Consider the following 23,316-nt stretch of genomic DNA (forward strand, 5'->3'; position numbering starts at 1 on the left):
AATGCAGCAGCTGTCACATCCACTCTGCTCTGCAGCCTGGATGAACCGCCGCTGTCAGGCCTTTTACAGGTACAAGGAGGGGGATGTAATACCGCCGCTGTTGTTACTCTTGTTGTTGGCCTCAGATTGCCTCTCCATATCGTCAGTAAAATAAAGTTTCAGGGAAGAGAAGGAGAGAGAGGAAATTTAAAAGGGAAGCATTTGTCTTGTGATAGTTTAATGCGTCACTGAGTTTCCCTTTCCGCTTTTTTCTCCCATTGGAGGAATGAATGTCATCATGCTCTGAATGAATTATCACTGGGTGTGTGCATTGTTACTACATTCACACATATATATATATATATATATATATATATATATATATATATATATATATATATATATATATACATACATACATACATACATACATACATATACACACACACACACACACACACACACACACCTTTGTTCTTGGAAATTACACGCAGATCAGTTCAAAATACATGCAATGTATGCACCTCTGTTGACCAGAATTTAGTTTGTGGCTGTCTGGACAACCGACCGAACCCTCAGCAATGCTCAGTTATCGTATAACCCGGCTGCCTTTACCTCTGTGTGACACACAATGCTAGAAAGCGGGTGACGTGAAGGACAACGGCGCAAAGGAGGCAGAGAGACAGGTTCAGTTCTGAAAGGAGTCACGCAGTCATCCGACCACCACGTATGGTCCCGGCACCACCCAGCACGGTGGAATCAATAATCACAGGTTCTCTCCACTCGCGGTCGTGTCCTTTTCTCATCTTCGCAACTATCTCTTCTCTAATGCTGCCCGGCAACCCCTCCAGCACCGTACGGCATGTATATAGCATCATATATACTGAGTGGCCTTTGTATCATGTGTACAGTGTCGGGCTGCACAATATGAAGGAAGTATACAATTACTTTGTTGAATACCGCGATAACGTCACTACTTGCCTTTAAGTATACATATTTTATTATATTGTACTCTCCTCTCTGCTGCTTTCAGTAAACTGCTAAAATACAACAAATTACTTGTTGAATTAAAAAAAAAAGTATTAATTAAATTATTTCTTACATTCTTTCATTGAACAAAGTGAGTTGAACACAAAAGGCACCAATAAAAAAAGAATGATGCATTACATTTTAAAGTGCAGGTTTGTACTGTCACTCCATAAATCCCTGAGCGCAGTGTCGCAGTCTTTTTACGATGTGCTTATCGCACAAGGAGACGGTAAAAAAGAAAAGATACATTGTGCAGCCATGTACATGTACATAAGCCTTTTCTCATGAGTCAGCGCCGAGGCCCAGCTCGCTGAGGGATTCCTGCTCCAGAAAGGCCTGGTTTTTCCTCGGCGGTGACGAATCTAGTGTCTGTCGTATCCGGCAAGTTCCGCTCCTGTGTGTGTGTGTGTGTGTGTGTGTGTGTGTGTGCGCAGCGAGAAGCCGAGGAAACAAGGAAGGTGATGGTGAGACAAAGCAGGGAGATATTAAAGGCTGCCGCCCGCTGCTGTCTGTTCGCCTCAATGTCAGAGTTCTCCCTCTGTGCCGAGGCACAGCACCCGTCTAGCATCACCCTATCTGTTTATACAGAGGCTAATAGGAAGCCCGGTCTTTATCCCCACACTGCGGCTCAACATAATGGAATAGAGAGACATAATGCTGCTCTCGTCAAACAGTCAGTCGAGGCCTTTAAATTGCTTCCAATCACCTTAACAAATCTGATGGAGAGGCTATGAATAACTCAAGGACCGCTCATCTCCCCACGCACTGCTTCTCTCCTCTCCTCCTTTCCTCTCTCCTCCTCTCCTTTCCTCAATCCAAACCTGAGCATCAACTCGGATTAACTCACTTTCCCTCGCTTTTTTTGATCAGCAAGTGTCTGCTCACATTAGGACGCCGACCTGTTGCGAGACTCCGGGACAGACATCGCGTGCTTGCAGCAAGTTTAGTGATGGTGAAGAAGTTTTCCCCCAGGAATTTAAAATGTTCTTCCCGAATGGATACGGAGAGCAAAGAATTGGCTCCAGTCTCATGCGGTGAGATGGCTTGTTGGAATAACTCTGAAGAAGAGCACCCGTCAAGCTTCATTTCCCCTTTATTTCTCCAGGGAGGTGTGTCTTCCTATCTTGCTCGCCCCGGGTATCGGGCCATCTGAAGTATATCTCATATCTCAAATGATCTCCCAACGATCCATTGGAATGTCTGAAATGTTGAGGTCTGACGGTTTGTTTTAGATTCGAAGCCCTCAGTGCAAAGTGCATAAGAAAATATTTATCTACCCTGCACATCTGAAAATATTGCATCTATAGGGTTCTGGTAGATTGCAACGAGTGTTTGTAGCCTGTTGCATGTGTCACTTCAAATGTAGATTAGCAGGAGTTACCCTGTGATTGAGTGAAAACCCACACAGCTAATACTTACAACATCAAGTCGAGGTTGAATTTAAAATCTAGGCCTCCCTCCTTATCAACTGCTGTCTCCCATCTTTCAACGGGAGAAAGATGGGAGAGACCAATGATCGAGCGGGAGGAGGAGATTCTTTAACATCGCGAGCATGATGACAGCGACATGCACACTGAGTGTTGTACAGTTACCAATACTTGCATTGGATGAAGGCACAAGATTTTTTTTTTTACGCTGCATTGGCTTTCGATTGCGAGCGCAGGAATCACACTCGGGGTGCGGACCAAAAACAACCGGTCCGACACCGCTGGCAAGAGTCGGCCTCTCTCATTTCCAAGTGAAGCCAGCTGAGGATCGATCGCTGTGGAAACGTAATCCCACCCAATTACAGGAAGTGAAGCAAAATGCAGGCAGCCTACCATTGACACAGGTAAACGATTTTCCCAGCAGAAGAACTAGTCCACCACCTACCAGTAGCTTATTTAAACCATATATTTACCTTCATAGGCCAGGTATAGAGTATAAAGGTGGTTACTGTATGTGTTCTCCACGAGGGGTGACGGGCTATACTGTTATTTAGAATAGGCCCCTTTTCCCACTTTGAAATTACACACAATTTTCTCTGAAAGCCCAGCAGTACTTAAGCGCAGCATGCATTTGTGGGTCTTTGTGGCGCTGGACACGGTGAAAATAGTCTTAAAACCCGCCGTATACACAGGAAGCTTTTTTCAAAGGCGATCATAAGATCTGTGAAGTTGAAGAATATGTCCGTAAAATATTCATATTTCTGTATTTGTTGTTTTACCCGGGTTGAAGTTGCTTGGTGTTTGTGTGTAGATCGGAGCACACATTTGTGAGAACCCCAAAAATACACTTTTGTGACTATTTTGAGACTCACTCCTGAAAAATCATTCACCAGCACAATTACTCTCATGTGGTTGCAGATGTTTTTATCCACATGCGGTACGTTCCAGCTTGTGGAGCAGTATACACCTGCCCTTACCTGTTCATACCAAGCTCATCTGTGTCCTGCTGCAGTAGAAACAGCATTCAGCCAATCAAACCTCTGTGCAGCGTGCTGATATCAGTCCCAACAGAAACAGCAGCCTATATGGGGCCTCTGCAGCACGCTGCTTTACCTCGTCGAGCCGTATGCGTCGCTACACTTGATCTCAACACCCAGTTATAGGCAACAGACACACTTGTAATTATTCTGTTAATGTGAAAGGACTCGTTGATTGTAGATGATTGGCTGTCACACAACCCAATGATGGAAAAATTCACACGCAGATGCACACACAGATATTTAAATAATGTGATGAAAATCAGGCCCTGTGTGTGTGTGTGTGTGTGTGGGGGGGGGGGGGGTTATTTACCCAGCCTGCTCATCATGCACTTGCTCGCGTGGGCGTGCATTTAGAAGTGTCATTTGTACGGAAAGACACTAACAAAACAAAAAGATCAGAGAGAGAGAGACTGTGCAGAATAAATAATCAAGTGATTATAGTTTGCCTCTCTTGCAATTAAAGGATTAGCATGCTTTTGTTTCGTGTGTGATTCACTTTCTCAGCTCGTTTTTTGTTGTTGTTTTCGGACACACCTTGAAAACCGGATGGTCTCAGCATCTGCTTTCAGTCGTTCCCTTTCTCTCCGTCTGTGTTTTTCGATGCCTAGCGTAGCCGTTGCTCCAGCCTTCACAGTTAGCATCTCTTTAAATATGCGGCGACATGACAAACCACTTAGAGCGCCGAATCCCCGTTGCTGTTACGCAACTCCGCCCTCCCACACACGAGCCCATTTATAGACCTCAATTATGTATGCATCTTTCCCAAGTGGTGGAGTATGACAGCTCTATGAGTATATGCTTTGAGTGTGTGTGCTCACAGTGCAGAGTGTCAGATCGGTGCTGCTGTAGTCGGGTTTGACGTCTGTTTACTTGTTGTTAACCCTAATAAAAGTCAGGGTGTGACACAGCATTCAGAACAAATGTAGCGGCTGTGCAAAGTATATCGCGCTCAGACATTTCATTATATTTGCTTTTAACAGTGGTGCAGATCGTCTTGCCGAACAAAACGTGTAAGCGTCGTAAACGTTTTGTTTGCCACAGAGCTTATTTTCTGCAGTATTTCAAAATCGAATGTAGAAATCCCATCGGCTTCAGTCAGAACACAGCATCCCTGCACCACTGTCGAAACACAATCACAAAAGCAACATCCCAAATCTACGCTGTGGATACAAAAGCAGAGCATGTAAAGGAGAAAACGAATTCACTTCGAGCAAATAACAATGCACAGAATTTGTCAATTAGAACAAAGAGGATGAAATTCACAGAGCCAGTAGTCCAAATCCCACCTTTTAAATATTCAGTGCAGATTTAAATTCAAACCCAATTCACAGTGGTGGCTAAAAGAAAAGCTAAAACTACAGCAGACATTTAGTAATTGATCTCAAGAGGCTGGTCGCTGAATTTTAGTCTAATGGTAAAGTGGATGTAATCCTAAAATCATGCCAATTAAACGATATCAAAGGAATATTTTGTAAGGAATTATCAAGGCAATAAGGCTCATGTTTAAAGCCCCGCTGACTGCAGCGCTCCTGCTCGTCCTTTTTTATTTTTTTATTCTGCTGAGCCACGGTTTGATCGGATTAGCGGGCTTTGATGGTTGTGTTGGTCACTTCCAATCATACAGGTCCAACACGATTACTCGTAGCTTGTCATGATACTAGCACAGTCACAGCGCCTGTGTGATGTCACCGGTGTGACCTCACGATCACCTCTTCATCAGAAGTCCTGTAGGTGTCCTCAGTCGTTTGTAGTAGATCATCAGTGTGTTTTCTTGCCAGATTCCATCACGGCTCGCGGAGGAAATTTAGACCAGACGCCGAAACTGTCGACAGAAACAAAAGAAGAAACCCCATCAACAACATAGAAGTGCTGAGGCCTCTGTGTCACACTGTCACAGCTCCCTCTGGAGCCACAAACATCATGTGTCACAAATGCAGTAGTACTCCCCCAAGACCCGTAAACACATTTTGATGCGTGAAATCACCTCCCCTTTAATTCAGGCTCAAACCACCTGTGGCGCCAGCAGGCTCCTCCCCCCCCAAAGATTTTAACTTTGTAGAACCCGACAAGGTATTCAGCAGTTTTTATATTTCTTAACTTACAGGTTGGAATGAATGTCATTGACGATGAAGCTGTCGGTGTTTGCGGAAAATGTTATTTGCACCTTTTTAATTGGTCGCTTCTGGCTCAGACTCGGGGGTATTGTAGAGGTAAGAGCCAACCGCTCTACCAAACTAGCAGGAAGTTCTCAGAAAGAAAACATGAAGCTAAATTATGTTTGAAAAGAGGGGGGTAGGTTTGATCATTCTGCCCACTTCTGTAAGAAAAGTGGAACAATCGTTGAATATTTGTATGTTGTAATGTATGAGGATGTTATGGTTGACTGAAAAAGCGCCCAGAATAACCTGGAATAAAAAAGAAAGATATGTGAGTCTGATAATGTGCTTTGCTGAGGCGAGCACACTAATTTAAACAAAGTCTGAGTCAAACCGAGGGAAATCAGGGCAATACAAACTAAGTACTCTCTCCCTCTCTGTTTCTCTTCTTTTTGTTTCCTCCCTGCTCTGTTTTATTCCGTTACTCTTTGTAATATCTCTTTTAACTCGAACGAGTCCTTAAAGGGCCCTTGGCGGCCAAGTTAAAGTCCCCCGGAACAGTAAAACTGCTAAAGTGAGTGATGGTGGCAGCAGTCGGGTTTATATTGCTAGCTAGCAGCTCTTTATGGGTGTGTGTGTAGAATACTATCCGTCTGGGACTGAGGACGGGAGGGTGAGAGTGGAGAAGGACAATGCAATGAAGAGGATAATGTCAGAAGGATCCCATTAAGATTACCTTATTGCTCAGTTTACCAAAAGGGAATTGGCTTCTCTGTGTGCGCATATTCCCCTTGACACACTCCCTAAAATGCATTCCCTCTCAGGACGGATCAGAGCAGGGTCAGCGTGTGTGCAGCGTCCAAGGAGAATGCCGGTTTGAGGTTCAGTGTCCTGCTCGAGGGGCCTTTCCACTTTCACTTCACATCCCTCAATACACTGCCTGACAGCGGTGAGCGTTCAACCCGCAACGGGAAGGTTAAAGGGCGGTCTCAAGTTGGACTGACATTTAGACGAGAGGAAGAGAAATTATCGCAGAGAAGAGTTTGGCAGAAGTGAACTTGGGTTAAAAAACCAAAAAGAAGGAGAAAAAGGAAAGTGGTGATACGAGAGAGCGGCGCCCCCACAGCGAGGACGTGAAGTGTTTACAAGATGAAGATCTCTCTGCTCTCACCGACACACCGCCATCGCACCTAATCAGCCAATCAGGCCTCTCAGACAGAATCCAGCTGTGATTGGCTGATTAACCGAGCTCATCGACACACCACCCGATGCGACTTCAAACGCACAGACACAGTGTGCAAATTACTGAGTGTACCCTGTAGTGTGTGTGTGTGCGTGCGTGTTTGTGTGCACATATGCATAATATATGCATGCATTTGTCAACTTTTTTGCATTTGTGAGTCTGTATGGGCAACATGTCTGCAATCTACAAAGTTTTACATATTAGTTGAACTTAGTTGAACTGTTTCACCTGTGTGTGTGTGTGTGTGTGTGTGTGTGTGTGTGTGTGTGTGTGTGTGTGTGTGTGTGTGTGTGTGTGTGTGTGTGTGTGTGTGTGTGTGTGTGTGTGTGTGTGTGTGTGTGTGTGTGTGTGTGTGTGTGTGTACCATCTGAGCACAAAAGCACAGAGCCTCAAACTGGGAGTATAAAAATATCTGTACAGTATATGCTATTATAATTCTATACAATTAAATCACAGCTGTATGCATTCTGTATCTGGTAATATTCAGTATCCTAGAAGCCACATCATAACAGTATTTTTTTAGTGTCAGTCGTAACACAAAATAAGTAGATTGGAGTGTTGTTAGTCGTGGGGGACCTACCGTAGTGGGAGGTTTTGAAGTGCGTGAAAAGCCGAGATGATTGACAGATGATTGCTACCTAAAGCTCCCCAGCCTGAGTTGGCAGGAAGTTCCTGGAGAGGAGAGCGCTCCTTGAGAAAGCTCCTTCCCTCGGCTCGTTTCCTGTTCTCTTCGGTTCTGGGGATGACTGCAGCAGAATCCTGGGATAACATTTCAGAGCACATCCATGAAAGTGTAAGAGGAGCTCAGATTAGTATGCTCAAAGTATATATTCACATTCACTTAAGTGAGGAGTCACGCTGCAGCTTCTTGCTATTGGCCGCAGTGGCCACTGCAGTACTAACCCTCTGTCATTACGCAGTCTTCATCCTTCCTGTCTTCCCTTCATTCATTCCCCCATTCCACTATCATTGATATTTTCCCATGCAGAGCACGGCAACACGTAGCAGGGCCCTAAGGCGGATCAATGCCAATATTTATTTCATGTCTAATTACCGGCGGCAGAACTGCAGTCCGGAGACCCCCAGCGGTGAAAGTTACCGTCCTCTCACAGAGAAGAGAGACTGCATTGGAAGTGCAGCCTGAGCTTCAAGAGCGAGGAATGCCCCCCCCCCCCCCCCCTCTTCACCTGTTTTTCTGCATCCTGTTCATCTATAAACCAAGCTTTGGAATGTGGACGTTTCCACACCGATGTTCACTTTTGTTATTTTGTACCCGTCAGCTGTATGAGTTTGACTAGTCCTGGTATTTACAACCTGCCCTGTGCATTATACATTATGTTGACTGGTCTCGGTATTATAACTCTCGCCTGGTGTCACTAGCAAGGCAAGGCAAGTTTATTTGTATAGCACATTTCAACAACAAGGTAATTCAAAGTGCTTCACATAAAACCATTAAAAGCATCAAAACATAAGGCAAAAGAAAAGGAGATTTAAAAACAATTAAACAATTAATTAGCAGTGGAACATGTGCTGACAACCTCCCCATCATTGCATTGAAGAAGGCAAAATATGTATTATTATGATATACCTTTACCAAAAGCTGCCATCGGGAGTTAAGAACACAAACTCTTTTAAGCCTTCATTATAATTTGGATCGCCTCGCCTGTGTAAATAAGGCAATCTAAGTAATTACAGGCTTTTTTTTATTGATCTGTTCTTTCTTCATGATCAATTCATGAAGTCCGTAAAGGTAAAAAGGTTCACAGCTAGAGCGCGGTGTTCATTTTCATTGCTGTCATTCCCAATAATCTTCAGCATTTTCTTCATTATAGATCAATACATGCTCCGTGTTTGATTGTGATTGCCAGATGAAGGGGAGCCGTCCTCTCAGTGCTCGCTCACGGGGGATGTTTGGTCTCTGTGTAGACCTGCTGTGTGTGTGAAAAGGTGTCTTGGGATAACTTCTGTTGTGATTTGACGCTATAGAAATACATTGAATCAAATTATTGATTTGCTCCTCCCTTCTGTTTCTCTGTGCCCCCCCCCCCCCTCCAGATTTGTTCCTGACAACTGAAGGGCCTAAGTTTGAGACCTGGATCAGTCAGGTAATTAGCTTTTTGGACGAATTTTCCTGTCCCAGTTTTCCTTTTACTGCCTGTCTTACTCTAGCAAGTATTACTCTGATGCATAAACGGTTAATCGAAAGACTTACTCGTCAAAATTACATTTGTACTTGAAAATGTTTCTGTATTCTCCAGATAATCATTTATGCAACACAATAACAGAAGCTATTCAGCCAGATGTGTCCATTCTTTACAGGTGTAGACTCTTCAAAACCTGTCACTGATCTAATTAAGTGGTTCCCAGCAGGTGGTCAAGGGACTGCAGTGCTCTTCCCTGAGTCGTACTGTAGCAGCAACGGAGCAGACGCTTAACATGAACACTGAACACAACACTTGGTATTACCTGCACTGACCATAACAGGCTTTCTTGAACACAACTTTTCATCCCTTTATCGCTTTTAGCACCTGTTTGTAGTATTGCGCTGTTCTTTTTTTACAATGACAGTTGGTCATTATCTAAAGAAACATGAGTTGTTTTGTTATTTGTTGAAAAGGATTAGTGGGAACCAAAGTAAATAGCTGTTACATGAACTGTAAAACATGGAATAGTTATAAAATAACCACATTTCTTTACTTCTCTCACCCACCATTGTCCATTAACTAGGAACCAACAATATGGTCCATTAAATACATGTTGTGTGTGTGTTCCTCATATAAACTAAGTCCACTATATCCATCAATAGGAAGGTTATGTGTGCACGTACAACCAAACCTTGTGATCGGAGAGCGTCGACCCACACATCACCCCCGCCGTTCACTTCCTCAGTGCAACAGGCAGATCTGCAGCGCGTTGGTGGGCTTGGGGGGCTGCAGGATTGTTAGCACTGCCGCAGGACTAGTTAATATTCTGGGAGAGCAGAGAGGAGAGACCGTGGCTCTGGGTTTTTGTCGAAAGGGGCCTATTTGAAATTCCGCAGGTCGAGGCACAAGCCGAACAGTAGTCTATCTTATCACGGGGGGGGGGGGGAGAGAGCGAAACGGAGAGGGACTGAAGGATTTGGCAGAGACGGAATGTGTGTGAGGGTAGAGCGAGACCAAGCAGGAGCAAAACAGAGCAAATAAACCGCCATACCCGAAAACCAGGAGGGTGGGTGTCTGGTGGTAGGAATGTTGATAAGGTGAGAGGATGGAGGAAAACATGAGGATCATTTTCATTGATTCATATATTTTTTACATCCACTCCGGATGTCTTTCCAGGCCTGCTCGTTGTCTGTCTCTGTGTCAGGTTAGAAGGATTCTTCAGAAACACGTTTGGTGGACAGTCTTGATGTCTTTCTTTGGTCCAGACTGAAATCTCTCCACACCTGTTGGACGGATTGCCACATAATCTCGCACAGATATTCATGGTCCCCAAAGGATGGACCCTGACACCATCACTTTTCCTCTCTCACCACCATGAGGTTGACATTTTAGTTTTTTTATTTGATGGATTGCCATGAAATATGGTACAGGCATTCATGTTCCCCAGAGGATAAATCATTTTGAGCCTTTGTCTCCTGGCCATGTTCAGCTCGAAATGTCTATTGTATACCTGCAAAGTTAATTACATTCCCTCCAGCCTCAGCCGCTGTTTATGCCAGAATGCTAATTTTAGCGCGCTAACAGCGTAAAGTGAGATGTTACAAATATACCTGCCACACATTCACATGCTAGCATCATTACTGTGAACATAGCATACTGACATTAGCATTTAGCTCAAGTGCCAAATGAATAAAACGGGTTCGGGTGAGTGTGTATGTAGATGCCGATTGCGGTGGTGTTTTGCCTCAGTAAAAATAGAAAGTCTGTGTTTAGTCCGTGTAAGGAAACAGTTTATCTCCTTAAACTCACAACAAGCCTGGTGCAAAGCGTGTAATAATTGTGATAGCAGATCATTTTCCTCCCTGATTGTTTGTGTCATTCATCGTAATTAATTCATCATTCAATCTTTTATCAGTCCTACTCTTTGTGGGATGGGTAAATATTTCATTCAATTGATTGCTAAAGCTTCATTGTTTGGTCAAGTGGTCCTGTTTTTAAATCCTCTGTACACGCAAGTGCTCACATCCATTCTCTCTTGAATACATTCCAAAATATTATTCCTCCAAAGGCACATGACATACATGGCCATGGATGCACGCGCAAACACCGTGACATATATATTCACAAACAGGCATTTCCCAGCATACCCAGTGCATTAGACCCCCTTTTTTGATCGCACGACGGTATTCGGTTCAACGCGGCTTCATCTGTTGGTCACAGGCCAGCACACCCTCGTTCTCCAACACTCTGTTTTAATTACTTTCCTCTGTTTTCTCCCCCCCCCCAAGTCTCCTTCCAACCCTCCCCGGTCCTCTGTTTTCTTGCGATTACACAAGAGAAGGCAGTCACAGAGGGGGTTCCGTCAAGTCGAGCCAAGGGGTTTTAAAGGTCAATTCCACAAGGGCTGATCCAATCATTTGGTTCATTTTTAAGGGAGAAGGTGTTTCCTCTGGTCACGTGCACGTACACTACAGCGTGCGACAGAAACACATCGGCCGCTTTCGTTGTGGTCGGTCAGACACTTTCAGTGCATTAGAGTCTCACCAAGCATACAGGGCCAGGATGTTACGGTGAACATGGAAAACAAAAATACATTTGATAGTGTACTTTTGAAACACTTGAACATTGTGCTTCCTTCGACCCTTTTTTTTTTTCTCTGTTCTTGTAAAGGAGAACAATGAAATAAGCTCCTGCGAAATAGCTCATTTCATGCTAATGTGACGCCGTCCTAACTCTGACAAATGTTCCCTCTGGCCATAAAAGAATTATATGCACATAATAGTTACATGAGCTGAAGTTGGCCTTACTTTATAGTACAAAATATCTTGACTCTGTATGGAAACATTTAAATACAGACATTTATTTTTTATTATTGTGACACTTCTCTCTGAATTCATAGGGTCATGTGATTTGTGCCTCACACAGCCTGTTCCTCTGTATGAGTTGTAGCACACAGTTTAGCATTCAGTTCACCTTACTCAACAGTAGAACATATATTTTGTTCACACGCTATTGTGGTAGGTTCATCCTGGCTACTATAGCCACATACTATGAAATATGAATACACTTGCATGTTTGCAGTCTGGCGCACCGCTGAGTGGATCCAACCCTTAATCCCACTGTTCCCAGCAACAGTTTATCCCGCATGTCATGCGCCGCTGCATACAAATTCATACACGGTACACGTTTGACACCAGCATCCATTTTTTACCATATTTACTTTGTAGCTTTTACCCACGTTAAACCCTCCCAGTTGCAGCTGGGAGGCAACTTTTCATGAAAATTGCTTCTGCTGCTACAACTGTGCATACCGGTATGTCAGTCTACTGCACTTTTTGGCGAGGGGTGTGTGTGTGTGTGTGTGTGTTGGGGAGGGTTGATGTGAACAGATGCAAGAATAATAGGAAGATATGTAATCCTTTCATCTTCACACATCAATCAGCTGCTCTCAAACTGTCACACGCGTCACAGTTTTAATCATGACATCTTGCAATCAGGCAGCCAGCAGCAGTCAATCACACCGAGATCTCATCCTCAATGCACAGAGAGTTAACACCCTGTTGCCACATCTGTGTCAGAGTTTGTGTGCGCGCGCGATCGGGAGCTTATGATCTAATTAACATGAGTTGATTCTCCCCGCTTTTGAAGAGATTAGCTTCAAAGTGCGTCATATCCTTCTGCACAGGTCAGTTGGACGTAGTCTCATGCATTCAAGAAAGCATGTAAAAAATCGACCTAAACACATTCATCTTTACTTTAGCCAGAGTTATGTGCGCTTAATGTGGAATGAGCACTTTAAAATGCTCCATTGTCCGTCAGCAGCCGGGGCATACGGTAACTTCGGAGGCTATTTGGCCTTGTGTGCTCTGATGAATTTGGTATGCTGTTAACACACAAAGTCAACTCCGGGCATTTGCTCCTTATGTTCTTCAGCGCTGCTTTGGAAGAAGGAAATAACACGTTTAACAGTAGAAGCAGCTTTGGAAGTGACGTTTGTTTTTAGGTTAGTGCTGTGCAGTGGATTTCATTAATGCATGTGAAGAGTGGTTCATGTGTATTTTGAAAGGTAACTGATAAATATTTGGAAAAGCTATTGATAAAAAAAAAAAAAACTTTAAAGAAGCATTACATTTGAGGTTTGGTACCTTGTAAGGCTATATTTAAAAGAGACAGAAATGAGTGAGGTTGTACTGTTACGCAAAACAACAACATTGCGATGATTTTTTTGCCATATCGCCCACCCTCCAGTGTGTTGAACTCTGTCGTCAAAGGTTTGTTTGCACATTCAATACACAAAGTTTAAGGAACCAATTGCTCTTAACAGATTGAGACAAATAGAATTGTGCGACAAACAAATGTCACCGCTGCCAGTGATAGTCTGAATCTTTGGATGAGGGACGTGGCCCAATTAAATCTCCGAAATAAATGCCTCTACATCTCTGCCTCATCAGCATTCGAAGCGTCAAACTAGATGCGAATGATTAACCTCTGAAAACATGTTTGCCGTGAATAATTTACATTGAATGTAACATCGGGCTTCCTGCACAGCATGAAACACAACGTGGACATCATGTGACTAAGTGACTTCAGTTTGAAGGTTTTGTAGCCCAGTGGTAGACTGCAGGTTTGTACATGTAGAACTTGTTAAAACATGTTAATGGGCATTTAATAACATTAAATGTGTTGTATAATTTATCCACCTATCCAGTTTTTGGACACTTTTCTGGCACCAATCTTCTGCAAATCACCTCATTCGGATTGTTCGGGTTGCAGTCACAGTCAGCACTATTTAGGCAGTGTATGATTAGCAGACACTGAAAGTAAAACGAATGATATTTGGAAATAATGCTTTCACTCTCACACAACATAACCCTCAAAACCAGATGTTAGATGGTGTGTGATGATATGCGCTTGTTCCGTCACGGTGGCTGTCTGCTCATGCTACCCAGCTCCTATTTATCCAAAGCAAAGTCATTATCTTCCCATCAAAACGTAAAACACTCCTTTTCCCCCGCAGGAAAACCTGCCTGGATCCAGATTATAAGACCATTTACCAGTATTCACGTTCCTGTCCTTTTATGAGCAGTCCTGCAGAGGCCTCATTCATATGTTAAAACATTGATATACGAGCTGACCTAAAGGGAACTCCGTCATAAATCTACTGGACATCACGCTGGCAGCACTATTCATTAGTCCCTTAATCTAAATGTCTCAGGGTGGAGTTGGAGACAGTGTTTGGAATGAGGCTGCGATTAAGATGATCAAGAGGGCCGTTTCTGTGACGGTGTGGACCCACTACACCTCCAGTGAGGATAGACAATTTCAGAACCACCCTCTCAAAAAACCAACCGTCATCTACCTACCCTATGATGGAGCAAGAGGCCTTTTTTCAAGACATGACATGTTGAGCTGTTATAGTGTGAAAAATAGAGTGATGCCTGAATTCAATTACGCTGCCCTGGTTTCAGAGTCCTGGTGTTGTACATAGTGGCTCGCTGTCACAGTGGCCGGGGTTACACGTGTCTCTTTCAAACGTGACTTTTGCGATCGGAGCTCAGCTGTGCCGACATATGTGCGTCCGCACTTCAATGCGACCCCGCCTGATAGGAGGGCCACCGGGTATATATTTCGTGGTCAAAGTAGCGGCTGTAAAACGGTGGATAAAGGCATTTTATTTCCCATGAATGAGTTGTTTTTCTTGTCTGAAAGCTGTTATTTGGGGGTATTTTCATCGGCAGTCTCTGCGGGGCTCCAGACCAGGTTTTCGACCCTCGCTTCCCGTTGCGCTCTCTCAGGAGAGGAAGATGATGGAGACCTACCTTTTTAGAATAAATAGTCCGTATTGTTCCCACATGCTGCCCTCCTCCCCTCACTGAGATCTGAACTGGTCTTGTCTCACTCACGGTGATTTTTGTTTTGTGTGGGTTGTGTCATTCAACCAAACTTAACGTAAAATGCTGTCAGCGGCCATAAATAAATCACTGCTGTGAAAAAGAGCCCGGTGTGCAACGGAGCAGAAGGAAGTCAGCCCTACAATTCATGCATCAGTTCATCATAACACATCGGCCTGGTCTACATGAAAGAGCAGTTAATACGTTGACTGTGTCCAATGTTCCATAGAATGGTTAAATGCTTGTGGATAGGGAATGACACAGAAGATGTCGCAATATTGGTCGAAAAAACAAAAAAAAATGTTTTCATACTGGAGTTTATTCTTGTAGATTATGTGAAGTATTTGAAAATATGTGATATTAATGATTTTGTTCCTTATTCCTCATATTTTAGCTGTATAATAAAGTATTCATTTTCATTAACTTAATTATATGTATCAGAAAAGTGAACCCAGCAGTAACGTGAGTGTTTTTAACCACACATACAGTAGTTATACATAATGCATATGTTTCTCTCTCTGACTCATGTCTGTCACCTTCTCTTTCTCATAAATCACTAATGTTGCTATCAGCAGGCAACAGTTTCCCACTGCGCGCACACACACACACACACACACACACTAATATGCTTATCTCCTTATCGCTCCCATGCCCTCTGTAAAGGGCACCACACACCGAGGGCATGTGATGTGCGTATGAACTCCCACACCCATTGTTTTGGAATTAGGCCCATATATTGATTTCATCGGGACGCAGGTGAATCTGGGTCGTCACGTTATGTCACCATGTGTTGCGGCACTACTTCCTCCCACCTGATACGCAGCAAATCCCTTCACTACTTCCTGTGTCGGTTCAGCGCATCCGGTGCGTGCCAGGACCGTCACATGATGCCATTTGTTGCCATCATTAAGGCTGCACGTTACACCTTAAGTATTTCATCAATTACAGCTGAAATGAAAAGAGCATCAATTCATGAATTCATGAGTCTGCAGTCAATTAATCGGAAACAATCTTGAAAGTCGAGTCCTTTTTCGAGCAGAAATATCAGACATTCGATGTTTTAAATCCATTTTCAAGCAAAAGATAAAACGATTACTCGTTCCAGCTCCTCAGATGTGAGGATTTGTTGCTTTACTGTTTGTTTATTACAAATGATGTATTCTATAATTTCACCTTTGCTCTGGGAACATCCATTTCATCATCACATTTTCAGTTCATTTTTGTTTCTCGGGAGTCTTTTTAACTGAACTCGATCTGAACTCATCGTGAGACAACAGCTTGGGTCCATGTTTACTTCCTGTCAGCGTATTTCATTCGCATGCGCTGCAACAGGAAATAAACGGTGCTTGCACATGTCTGCACTTCTTGTGCACAAACATAGATGCACACAGAAGCTATCCTTTGTGACTGCTTATCTATGGTCCGCTTAAGGTCCCATCAACCTCGGTGAGTCGGTCCTGCTGCATAGAAAAGAGTACAGAACCATTATGTTTACTGTTTATGTCTCACTCACTGCTCTCTCCCCTCTCTCCTCTCTCCTCTCAGGACGGGAACTTCACCAGAGAAGATGTCATGCCGTCAGAGCCACCAGCCAAGATTATCGGACAGTCCTCCTTCGCCGACTTCGGTGAGAATACCAGAGATTTGCCATTTGCTGTAATCTTTGACGAACCTTGTGTATGGTTGGGACAGAGTAACGGAGAGATCCCTTTAAACCTAGTAAACCAACATATATGTGAGGATTTAGAATGTACGGGCTCAAAATGAAAAAGAAAAAACATGGAAAACACAAGTCAAAAATGTCTTGCCCCCAAAATGTCTTGCCCCTTTGTGTGTGTGTGTGTGTGTGTGTGTGTGTGTGTGTGTGTGTGTGTGTGTGTGTGTGTGTGTGTGTGTGTGTGTGTGTGTGTGTGTGTGTGTGTGTGTGTGTGTGTGTGTGTGTGTGTGTGTGTGTGTGTGTGTGTGTGGCAGATCTATTCCTTTCCTAAATCCTTTTAAGCTCCCTCTGCATTTGAAGCCGTGTTGCTTCAAAGGCTTCCAAATAGGACTGTCTGGTCTTTTTGGCTTTGGCATTTGCACTACAGCTCTCTCATCACATAACTTTCTTCCCCTACACACACACACACACACACACACACACACACACACACACACACACACACACACACCCCAAATGCTCACCCATGTACCAGACCAGACATGTACCAGACACTCCTACAAAACGCACTCTGATGCACACACTCAATCCCACACAGAGCCAGATTTTTTTTTTTTGTGTGTGAACGTCTTATCCCCCTAAACAATCTTGGCCAGTACTATCCATTGTTCAGCTCAGCTTTACATTTACAAATCTCCGCTGGCTCTCTTATCTCCAGGCTGCAGCCTGTTTCGCCAAAAGTGGCCCCTGGTCACTCATGTCAGAGCCACCACCTCGGCCAGGGGAAGAGTTGTGGTGGCTCCGTATGCTTGTTTTAGAAGCTAAATACCATTTGGATTAACAGGACCAATGGCAAAGCCACATTAAAGTAGCCTGGGGCTACCACTTGTTCAAGGCTTTATTAATACTCAATATTTATGTCTCTCACACTTAATGCATGCATAAGCACGCTTACACACACACACACACACACGGGGAAAGAGAGTCTATGCCTGTCACCTCTCACCCTTCACTCTGTCAGCATCGCATTGCGTGCCCGATAGCGCAATTAAATTATTCTTGTTTATTTTTTCCCTGCGAGCCTCATGGGCTCTTTTTACGTCGTCTGAATAGAAATACTGGTTGTGCTGAGTGCCTCCCGGAGTAAATATGATTAATTCTGAGCGCACACTGCTCAGTTGGCTGATCCAGACGAATGAATAGTCTTCCAGAGTCTTAAGGCCAAATGTAAGCTACTCTTAGCTTTAGAATGAGACTGCGCAACGTGACGACCAGCAAAAGTTATCAAAAGTGGCAATTCCTGGATAATTTCCCTACTTCTATTGAAAAGTTTATCTGTGACGTGCTGGTTCACATTGCAGATACGGTAGGAGACGTAAAGTCAGCAAACTGAGTAATGTCGCCGCAATATCACCGAAGTGACACAATAATTGTTTGCCAACGTTAGCTACCATTAGCCACCGTCAGCTAATGGTCATACCAGACGAAGTAAAGGCCCGGTCACAACAGAAAGCTGTGGAGCAAAATTCATCTGTGCTGAAAATCATTTCCTGTTTACCAAAGGAAGACCAGAAAATGAATACTAAATCAATCGGTAATACAGACTGGAGGCTTGTTTCTGTATGGAATTGGTATTACTCTCATTATGTCTCAAAAGTATGATTAAAATCCGATTTGATATCCTAACAAGCTTACAGGGTTTTCTGGTTTGTTTCCGTTGGTATTTCTCTAAAACCCCCCCCCCCCTTTTTTTTTTTTTTACATTTTGCCACTGTGACCTTATAACTCAGTTTGATATGTGCTGCCGTTAGCTGTGTGACTTTTGATGCATTGTTAATTAACATTTGGGCTCCTGTGGCACAGAGCTTCACACTGATAAACACTTCCTTATTGGCAAGATTAATCGGTTAATCTCACAGCAGCTAGGGGTGTCCATCAAATATTTAGTGAACAAACTTCCCCTTCCCAAATTGCCAATAATGTATGAGCCAGAGGGGAGATTACCTATATGTTGCGTGTGTGTGTGCGTTTAATTCATCATCTCTCAGGGCGGCGACGCCTTTTTTTTTGTTGTTTAAATCTCAAGCTTATTGAGACAGAAACTTTTTCATTTCTTTCATCTCTCTCTCCTCCCCCCGTCGGCTGGGAGACGTCGCTTGAAGACGTCGCCCTCGTTAGCCGGGGAGTGAAGCCTCTGAGGGTCACGCTTCTATCTAATGATCTGCCAAATTCTCGGAGAGAGAGCGCTGCCTTGCAGGATAGAACGTCTCTTATTTTTGTCCCGTTTTGTCTCCTTCAATCAGCCCCTCCTCGGCTGTCGCTGTCTATCTTTATTCCTCTTGATCTACTGTATAGCTGCTATCTACGGCTCACTCGCTTCTCACCCCCGTTTCTCCTTCTCCTCCCTCGATTCTTCATCGAAACAGCTCTGGGCGTCACTCGTATTGTTTCGTTGGATGGGGACTCTGTTGTGAGCCACTATCACCCCCTCTATCATTTTAAAATCCCTTTTCTTTTTCCAATATTCATAAAAGCTTCACTTAAGAGAGATTAGTGTTTTACAACAATAATATCCAACATTCTTGAAAGGATTTAGAATACTGTATCGGGTAGTCCCTTTCTATCTTTTTCCACATCTTTAACTTTCATATTGTCAGGGAGAGACAAAGGAAAACGTGTTGCCCGCCAACAAGAGTGGATTGTCATCAAACAGTGTTTGTCATGAAATCAATGGGGCTGAATGGGAGACTGGGGATGACTCAGATGAGATTGGCTCTGACAAGAACTGCACACCAGGCTGAAAGAGAACCAGCACTCTTATGTATAAAAAAGTCCAAAATTGATGTATTTCATATCTGTAGTTTCTACTATCGTCAGAAAGATGCACACATGCAGCTCCAATGTGATACAAGAATATAGAAGTGATACAATGGTCCCTTCCCTTCAGTGCTTATTACTGTATACGTTCAATGAAGTCAATTATTGACTTGAAGAATGAAGACACCATGCCTTAAAATGCCCTTTGGGGGATGAGATTGCTATTATAGATTGCTTGACTACATGAAATTACCTGTGTAACTGCACCCAGAACACAAAAATGGATGGATGGATGGTTGGCAGATGGATGGTTGGCAGAACCACCTCCGGAGGTGGTCTGGGACGCATTGTGACGACGTTGAACACAAGTGTAATCAGTAATACTGAAATAAAACTGACGGCGAGCGATGTGCCGACTGTCCTCAGTGCGTGACGGCAACCCACCCGACCCGTCTTGAAACATCGACCTTGTCTCGTTCGCCATGCTTTGAGGGTTTGACTTTTTTTTGCCGTGTCATCACCGTTCACATTATTATGACCAATATCTCCACGATTAAAGTGTTTCGAAGAGCACAAGGCTCTTAGAAAACAATAATGACGGCTCGACTCCAATTTCAAGTTGACTCCGTCGTGTCTCTCGTCCACTTTCAGGAAGCAGCTCTGCAGTCAAGTCCAGTTCACCAATCAAGTGCAAACTTAGGCTGACAATTACAATGTAGTGAAGCCTGCATCCAATGTGATCGACAACTTTGTTTCAGATATTTCAATCATCCCATAAGTTTGAGTTGTTGTGACCTCACAGTATTTGATGCTTTAAAAATGATGGTTACGTTACCACCTATACATTAAATTACACTTTCTACAAATAACCATTGATATTCAAAAATAAGCGATAACGTCCTCCATGTTGAAACAAAACCTCTGACAATCACAAAAACAATTTGGGTTACATTTAATTATATATGTGTTGCTGTTCTTGTGCCTTTCCCCTTTTCCAATGTTTCTACCAATATTTATTCGTAATCTATTTATCTAAAGTACTTCAATATTCTCCTCATTCAGAGTCCGTTTCTCTGCATGTGGCCATCTGACCAGCTTCTTTTCTGGCTAGAGAGAGAGAGAGAGAGAGAGAGAGAGAGAGAGAGAGAGGCAAATAAAAGAGGGAGACGCACTTCAAAAACCACATGAAGTGAGATAAAGAGGCTAGAAAAATAAAAAATAGGCCGTGGAGGAGAAGATGGCAGGAAGGATAATGAATGAATGGAGGGAATGAGGGAGGAGAGGATGAAATATAGCAGAGAGCAGCATTGCATCCCCGTGTGATCTGAAGTGGGAGTTATTTCCATCACACTGTCAATGCTCTCGCCATCCTTCTCCCGCTAATATCTGTCTTATCTGTCATATCTGACATCTTCATCTGTGTCGGCCTTCCTCTACATTTTTCTCTCTACCTCTCTTTCTCTTGACGGTGTTTTTTTTTTTTTAAACGTATGATTATAATATGACGACATCTGCAATGGTGCTCTAACCATATCTGATTCATGTATCTGGTGAGGGTTTCCCTTCTGAGTCTGTTCATTACTGGGATCCGGCACTCTGACAGTCTGTCTTAAGATTTTGCCGTGGTTTTGGTTGTCTGGGGTCTTCAGTGACAGGAAAACTTATTTCGGATATCGGGCTGATACTGACCTAAATGGCTGGATCGGGTGCTGGTGCTGATGTCTTGATTTCATTCTATGTCTACGTCTGATTACACATGCGCGACATGGCGGTAGCACCTTGTGTCTATGTCGGCCGATACCCAGAAGCCAAGGTATCGTATCCGGACTGGAAAAAGTTCAATCGGTACATTCCTAGTTCTTACTTTGGCTTTAACTTTTTTTAATTCATTCATTTATCTATTCAAAAGTCACTCCTATTGGCTGATGTAAATGGTCCAAATTTACGACTTTGAGTCGATTGAATTGCAACCATTTTGAGATATTTGCAACCAATTCTTGGCCTTGATGGCAACCACTTTTTAACATATACAAAAATAGTTAATAGTTAACACAGCAAGACGTGTTGATGCGGTGTTGTCCAGCTGTATGTTAGAAGGGAATCAGCTGTCTAAGCAGAATCAAGGCAGATCGGCGGTCATCTCTGAAAGAAGAGATGATGGATAAACTGAGTCAAAGACTTCAGTGCTGAAGGGCCAGTGGATCTGTGGTGGGAATCTGCACCAAAAGTCCAGGAAACCTCCGTTTGAGAGAACGGATGAACAAGCAACCGGTGACTTATGGATTCATTTTTTAGGGATCTGTGAAGAACATGACAGCAGCTGCACTACAGGTGTTTCATGTACCATTCAAATTCTGTAACGTATCAGATTCAACACAAACCACGAAGAATTTAGTTTGTTTACAAAGCTTACTTACTTAAGCTTACTTACTTAAGTATAAGGTCACTTAAAAAGGCAACCATATTTTCTGATGCCTGGTCGCCAGTGTGTGGCAACCACTTTCAAAAGTCAGTGTTTTTTTTAACATATTGTATCCTATTTCTTTCTCTGTTGTCTCTCCGTCTCTTTTTGCCTCAGTAACATCTCAGACTCAGCACTGACCTCTCCACAGAACACACACACGGCCAACACGATAAACAATTGTTATGGATCCATATGCTACGTCTGTGTTGCCGATTCGCTGGATGTCATGTGTCTGAGCAGCTTCCACTGGCTGAACACATTTGGCGAAACCTGAGGCGTGTGTGTGTGTTCACGGATGCACACGGGAATCCGTCCACCCGCCCGTGTTTGTGCGCTGGCGGTTCCGTTTCCAGCGCTAGACTCTTAATAGATGCACAGCATATGCCAGACAAAACAGGCCATCTGCCTTATCGCTGAGGTAATTGCATTTTTCAAAGTGACAGCGGCCGATGCATAATTCATCATTAGGTAAAGCACAACGATGTCCCACAACCAAGTGTGTCAGCTAGCTCCACTGCAGGTAGGATGAAGGCCAGCAGCCTTTTTTTTCAGATTTTTTTTTCAGACGGCGAGACCGGAGCGTGTTTGGAGGTGATATTTAAAGTAGGAGAGGCTGTCGTGCTGTGTGTGTGTGTGTGTGTGTGTGTGCGCGTGTAAGTAAGTCAGCATGTTAACAGGACAGCCTATTTCTCTCTGCTCTCCCCTCAGGCGTTCTTTCTCCACTCATCTTATTATTTTGTGTTACATCCAGCCTCTCCTCCTCTCCCTCTTTTCTGTCGGCTTCATTCTCAACCCCTGCATACATGTTGCAGTATTTGTTTTTTTCTTCCTTTTCACTTTCATTTCCCTTTTGTATGTTTACTTTGCTGTTTTGTCTTGTTTTCCGACCAGCCTGCTCCGCTTTCCGACTCGCTCTGCGTTTCCAGCCTCGTATCCTTCATCACTTTCTCTCTCTGTGTCAGACTGCTGCAGACGTGGCTGAGCTGCCGGAGTCCTGCTCGGCGAGTTGAGATCAGAGTACTGTGCGAGCAGCATCACATAATAACGTGCATCCCTCCAGACCATGTTAATGAAGTAGAAATATCGCACTAATCAAGCACCATTTATGTGATATCCCTGGCATTTAGAAATATCCCAACCATATGCAAATGATCCAGTCTCCTGGGTTTGCAGTTTCCAAGTTCCGATATTCATTTGCACATTTTAATATGCAATTAAATGGAGATTGCAAAGCACATCTGACATAAAATTGTCCTTCATTGAAGGTAAAACCTTTTTTATTCTTCCAATATCTGCTGTGCAGTAATTATGCATAAGTAGTACTCTAAATTATAAGGACCCACCCACAGAGCTTCACACAAATGTTTTAATGCATTTAAATAATATTGTACATGTTACCAGAGGTTTTCAAACTAAGAGGTGTGTTCAACTGTGAGTTGAGGGAAGTGAGGAAAAGACATGTCCTCTATTCCCCAAGTGCATGAGGGGACCAGAAGTTACTTATTGTAGTTTGGGTCACAGGTTTGAGC

At 43.5% G+C, this 23,316-nt stretch overlaps 1 protein-coding gene across 1 annotated transcript in view; it reads left to right on the forward strand.

Annotated features, from left to right (window-relative positions):
- The window catches only part of LOC306790350 (T-cell immunomodulatory protein-like), a gene marked incomplete at its 3' end in the record, with an annotated part of 52,543 nt that overhangs the window by 12,235 nt on the left and 16,992 nt on the right, over positions 1-23,316 (forward strand). Inside the window, exons 7-8 of the mRNA XM_079286548.1 lie at positions 8,870-8,919; positions 16,395-16,476. Coding sequence (XP_079142674.1) covers positions 8,870-8,919; positions 16,395-16,476 — 132 coding nt within the window. The remainder of the gene's footprint in view (positions 1-8,869; positions 8,920-16,394; positions 16,477-23,316) is intronic.

Source organism: Melanostigma gelatinosum (assembly GCF_949748355.1).
Source record: "Melanostigma gelatinosum genome assembly, chromosome: 2".
NCBI classification, from domain to species: Eukaryota; Metazoa; Chordata; class Actinopteri; order Perciformes; family Zoarcidae; genus Melanostigma; species Melanostigma gelatinosum.